Source organism: Nannobrachium achirus (genome assembly GCF_963921795.1).
Source record: "Nannobrachium achirus genome assembly, chromosome: 12".
NCBI classification, from domain to species: Eukaryota; Metazoa; Chordata; class Actinopteri; order Myctophiformes; family Myctophidae; genus Nannobrachium; species Nannobrachium achirus.
Genome location: NC_137832.1, coordinates 15,744,661 through 15,750,660, shown reverse-complemented (window position 1 = coordinate 15,750,660; position 6,000 = coordinate 15,744,661). Strand labels below are relative to the sequence as shown.

General features: G+C 43.1%; 1 protein-coding gene across 1 annotated transcript in view; it reads right to left on the bottom strand.

The window, feature by feature from the left end:
- Positions 1–2,242: 2,242 nt before the first annotated feature.
- nr6a1a (nuclear receptor subfamily 6, group A, member 1a) overlaps positions 2,243–6,000 on the bottom strand; it is a gene marked incomplete at both ends in the record, with an annotated part of 113,555 nt that continues 109,797 nt past the window's right edge. The window contains 3 exons of the mRNA XM_080738964.1: positions 2,243–2,379; positions 3,927–4,079; positions 4,720–4,841. Coding sequence (XP_080595090.1) covers positions 2,243–2,379; positions 3,927–4,079; positions 4,720–4,841 — 412 coding nt within the window. The remainder of the gene's footprint in view (positions 2,380–3,926; positions 4,080–4,719; positions 4,842–6,000) is intronic.

The following is a 6,000-nucleotide window of genomic DNA, read 5'->3' as shown; positions in this document are numbered from 1 at the left end:
AAGTGGACGCGTTCCCAAAAGGTCAAAAGGTTCAAGGCCCTCCCAAAAAGCCTCACCGCGAGTGTGCAAAAAAAAGAGAGTCGCTGCAAGGACTGCATTTTGTCTGCATTTTTTTTCTTCTTTTTTAAATGTTTGCGCAACGTGTGAAACTGCTAAAAACTTGAGGAATCGAGAAAAGACACTTCAAGTGGTTTTGAAATTATTTACCTCATGCTTCAAAAAATAAAGACCATTTTTCTTATGGCTTTTTTTTTTAAAACAATGTGCATATCTGTCACAGACTGTGTGCAAGCCAGAGGTCACCCAATAACCCTCAAAAACCAAGCCCAGATTGAGACACGCCCCCAAACGGATCCAACTAACAAATCTATCTCAATTCGCCAGGTACATACATTTCCAAAACATCCAACAATCGTAGCCCAAAAATGTGGGCTATACTGTACAAAACAAAGAGTTTGGACTTTTGTACTAATATATATAAATTGAGCCTGCAGAATTCTCTCTTCCAGCCTGACTGTGCAGTGTGCAGATCGCAGACCCAGTTGAGCATGTGCTTAGACTCGTTTCGGGTTCAGATCAGATCGCAGACCCAGTGAGCATGTGCTAGGGCTCGGTTCTGGGCCTGGGGGTTTTAGCAGGTGCTGGGCAGGTCTCAAAGCTAGCGTGATCGAGGCCCTTTGGGACAGATCTAGACTAGGGGGGCAGATCCAAGACATGGGAGACATTGTTGTACGTACAGGGACGTGCTGGGCCCCTGATTCAGCCCGGGAAAAAGAGTTGGAGAGGCCCTCATTGCGCGCTATAGAGAGAGATCTCTCTCTATAGTGCTGCTGCTACTCAAAGATTTGACAAGCCAGTGGGCCAATTACATTAGTTATATTTCGTCGTTGTCAGGTGGAAACCTTCTATGTCCAAAACCGTTTGTTTTGTATTTATCATCTAAAAAAATGAATTAAACTAGTGAAAACAGCCGATCTACAAGCACACAACGCCTCGCACCGCGAGGCATTGTGTGCTTGTAGATCTGCTGTTTTCACTACTTTTGTGCGACAGCCTTGTATGATGAAGCAGGGCTTTGAGGCCGACATTGTATTTGTAATTTTTTCCTAATGGCCGGCCTGGACCGGCCGGGAATGAACCGGCCGTTCGGGAGTTGTCCCGCTTTTCCCAATGGCCAGCACGTCCCTGCTGTTGTACGTGTCTCAAGAGAGTAGCGTTTGGGTACGAGATCCGGCGACAAACGACGTCTGTCCAGCGGAGAGTACTCCTCTCCGACACAGATTGATTCATTTCTTATTCCGATCCTTCATTGATAAGAAATATTCTTTTTTTATTTTTTTTTTATATTTTCTGTTGAGCTATCAGCTCTCCCTATACCCATCATGGGTGTTTGAAAAAAGCTTTTGCATAACACTTTGGTCAAAAAAACAATAAATCTAACGGCGAACCTAAAGCTATCCTCCCGTTCCCCTGCAATAAAGCCTTTTTGATCCCCAGTCTTTTGATTGTAAAAATACCCGTATGCTCCTTATTTCAATGAAGATCCCACAAATCCACCCTACTCGCTAAAGCCATGGAATGTTAATTTAGACAAAAGACCGCCTCATATACAGGCGGGATGTCTTTGAGATTCCATGTAGATAGAGTAGCGGAACTCTAGTTCATTTTTGTAAATCGAAACTGCCGTTGCAAAAAACACAGTTTTTGAAATCTTTGGTTTTACGCAGCTCCTTTTCGACATTCAGTATCTTGATTGAGGCGCCAAAAGGCACCCAGAAGGATTTTGGTTTTAGACTGGGCAGCTCTTCATATCTCAAACAGCAAGAAAAAAGGTACCTGAAATTAGCAACATCATCTTCCCGAGGTAGTCTCAAAACACTGGTTAACACGTGTCTATCCGCCTCCGTTCCGATTTTCAAATAAAAACTCTTTAAAGTCTAAGCTCTAACAATGGCAACACCGACACATTGAGCAAATCGGATACACACTTGTAAACTCCAACGAACCAATGCATCCATGTGCAGTTGGTTGGTTTTCTTTTTGTACAGAAGCATGTGCACAGTGTAAATCAGCATACATTCAGCTCTGTCGTGTAATAAATATATAAAGGAAAAAAAGTTACAAAAGAAAAACTAGCTGCTTGTCACATTCACACGAAGGGAGAACCAGTCTCTTGGTGCATCCCCTCGATCCCCAGGGCCAGGAGTAGTTAAGTCCTGGTTTGCTCGGAAAGGGGGCGGCTCTAGTTTCCGGCGGAGGTTCCCGTGGTTACGCAGGGCGATGGGCCCGACCTGTAGCTGTTCAGGCTGGATTTGCTGGAGTGCAAGACTGCTTTGAACAGGAGGGGGAGCTGTTCTAGTGGAACGCTGACCAGTTTCCCTGAAAACACAACATAAACGTTTCCACATATATTTATTCCACGTTCATATGAATGCATCTCATCTGGGGGTGTAACGATACATTTTAACAGCGATACGATACGCATCACGATACATGGTTAACGATACGATACATGAACGATATTGGTTCATTCATGGCGATACGATTCGATTCAATGATTTCAAAGCGATATAGTAACTATTTAGCAAAGAAATTAAATCTGTGACGTGTAAAAAATCTATTATGGAAGTAAACGCTGTGATTATCTAGCAAACACATGGACATTATATTTCAACACATATTGACAAACCCGCCTTGACATGAACACAGAGATTACACACATTTATCGATAGACCAAGAATAGCTATATGGAATGGGAAAGGTAATTAGACCCCTCTTTTTCATTTTCCCTCTTAAAATTGGCACAAATACTTAGTTTCCATACAATCAATTATTTGCATTGCAAAACGATTCGATACTGATTACCGCATTTTAAAACGATAAGATACAAAGCCAAAACGGTACGATATTTTGCTTTTGCAAACGATATAGTAGATCATTGCAAATTAAAATCGATTTTTCGATTCAGTTACACCTCTAATCTCATCCTACTACCCCATCTCACAATAGGCGATTATAAACAATGCACGGGCAAACGACTGGGTGTCTGTATGCTACATGGAATATGGAGGGGGAAAAGAAAAAGGTCTGACAAATAGTTCCTTTATTGTGTAACACTGTAACACAATAATGGATTTCTTTGTCGGAAGATGTATTTTCTTGCTGTGAAACGGCCTTTGTCTTGTGAATTCCATAAAGGAGGGTGAAATGGCTCAAAGTAGAATATCGTCGTTGTCGGGTAGAAACCTTGTATGTCGCTTTTATCATTTAAAAAAATGAACTAAACTAGTGAAAACAGCCGATCTACAACAGCCGATCTACAACGCCTCGCGGTTGTTTTCACTACTTTTGCGCGACGGCCTTGTCTGATTCGCGAAAAACCTACACATTTGAAACTTGGAGATACAAGGTTTCTGCCCGACAGTGATGATATAAAAATCAGAGCGCGATGTGATCGTAGCCCTCCACCCCAGGCCACGTTGGTGCCTCTCCTCCTACCACATGTTTGAGTGCGGCCGGTGTCATGGACAGACACATGGTAAAATCCTAAACACTGCAACGACGAACCCCTCATCGGATCCCGCACATTAAAAGTTAATCATCTGGGGACCCCCCAAAATAATTTGGGGACCCCCCTGGGGGTCCCGACCCACAGGTTGAGAACCACTGCTCTATTGGTCAATTCTCGGACTATTTCTCTCCCTCTTGCCTGGTGTGCGCGAGCGAAAAGAAATTAACGAAAGACAAACTCATGCTAGCACACAATTCACACACGGTCTACCGTGTGTGAATTGTGTGCATGCGAGTGAGTGAGTGAATGCTTTAGAGAGAGGGCTTTAGATAAGTCCGTAAACTAGCAAAATTGTCCGCCATTCAGCTACCCTTGAAATGCATGGAATCGTGTCAGTCGGCATGGGTTTTCTTACCAGCAATGCAGCGGATCTCTGGCAGACACATCATGATCTCTGGGAAGCGTTTGGGTTGGTGCGGGTACTTAAACTCCGTGTAGTCCTGGCACACGTACCAGTAGCGTTTGTTCAGCTGCTCCAGCTGGGAGACATTGGTCAATCCCCGGATATCTACAGAGGAGAGATAGGGTTGTATGATATATATATATAAGTAATACACAAGAATGATTATGGCACCCCACGGAGTACACCATACAATTTTTGAAGCGGTGAAAGCCGCTTCCAAGGAGTGGCTTTGTCTGTACCGTACATGTTTTTTGAGGATTCCCATAGATTCTCAAGGAGTGGCAATGTCTGTCCCGTACATGTCCCATGCATGCAGAATTGAGGATTGGTCAAGCTTTACATGACAATTTGGCCCTCCAGATAAAATCATTCATCCATTCAGAATTCATTAAAAATATAGAACTAGAGCACATAGAAAGTATAGATCTAGATCAACGCGTTGCAACGCGGTGTGAGCTTGTAGATCTGCGATTTTCAGCACGCAATCAAGTGTAAAATCAGTCATTACGATGCCACCAAGGCCTGCCAAAATACATTTTAGTTGACTAAATCAAATGTAGATTCAGTGGCCTAAAATCTTAGGATATTTAGTGGACTAAAATTAGACTAAAACTAAAACTTTTCAGGTGACTAAATTATGACAAACTAAATGACATTTTATTCAAAAGACTATGACTAAAACTAAATCAAAATTTGCTGTCTTAAACAACACTAACTGCATCTGTGGTGAAATAGTTGTCATTACCTTGGTTGAGGAAGTTGATGGCTTTCATACAGGCGTACTCCTCGTTGCTGACCTTCAGCTGGTGGAACTTGCGGAACAGATAGATCAACCTCTCCATCACCTCCATGCCGTCCTCGCTGAACCTGAGAGGGCAGACAGAAACGTTTGTCAATCACGCTGAACTCAAACGAAAAAAAATAACAACGCAAATTCTCATTTCAGCTGTTGAACGATCTGCCTAAAACAGGGGTTTCAACAGGAGTTACTACAGGGGATCCTCCAAATCATTGAGTGATAGAAACTTTTTCTCCTTTTTTATATTAACCACTTCTGAGACCTTTTGCGAGGCATTGTGAGCTTGTAGATCGGCTATTTTTGGCAAATAGGTTTGGTGTAGAGGGGAAAAAGAGCAGACTAAGTACAGAGTGAAAGGTCAAGTTTTATAAGTATTGACGGTTCAAGTTGTTAAATATCTGAAAACACAAATTGACAAATTACACCGATGATTGTGTTGTCAAACGATTAAACTATATGGAATCTATGAACAGGTTGTGGGGGTCCCTGCTTCATCTCTCTCTCAACTAAGGGGTCCTTGGGTCTGAAAACGTTGAAGACCCCTGGCCTAAAACCTTCTCAATGAATCACAAGTTCCAATCTAGCGAGACAAAAGGGAGTAAAAACATCAAAGAAAAAGTCAATTCCCATAAAAGTTCATTATCAGAGTTTCTATTGCTAAAATGAGACACGAGGAGGACGGAGAGGAAGGGGATTATGTCAGAACCATGACAGTGATTAAGGGCTAGAATGTGCTCAAACTAAGCATATCTTTGCTGACCAAAGCATTTCCAGTGGTTCCTATAATATCCAATCCGGTAAAATCCGCACACCAATCTTCATCCTTGTCATTCTGCCCTCTCAAACATCAAATCTCCACAGCAGATCTCGAGCCTCTCACGTCTACCAAAAGCTGTCTCCAGCCACTGTAAATTCAGGTATCCGACTGAATAAACTGCAAGGCAAATTGACCGAAGCAACATGACGGCCAGCGTAAATCTTGCTGGGAAATTAGGAGCAAATGTGTCATGAGGTCAGATAATTCGGGCCTGATTTACGCGGCGTCGAACCCCCACACACACGCGCGCGCTCTAGCCCCCGGCGTGGGACAGACGTGTATTTCATGCACCTGACGGTGCTAGCCAGAGCTCTGTCTTGAGTCATCCTCCCTTTCATGGAGCAGATAACTGGAGCCCGGCCAACAACAATACGGGCCACTGTGATAGCAAGAAATATCAAACCCTTTGG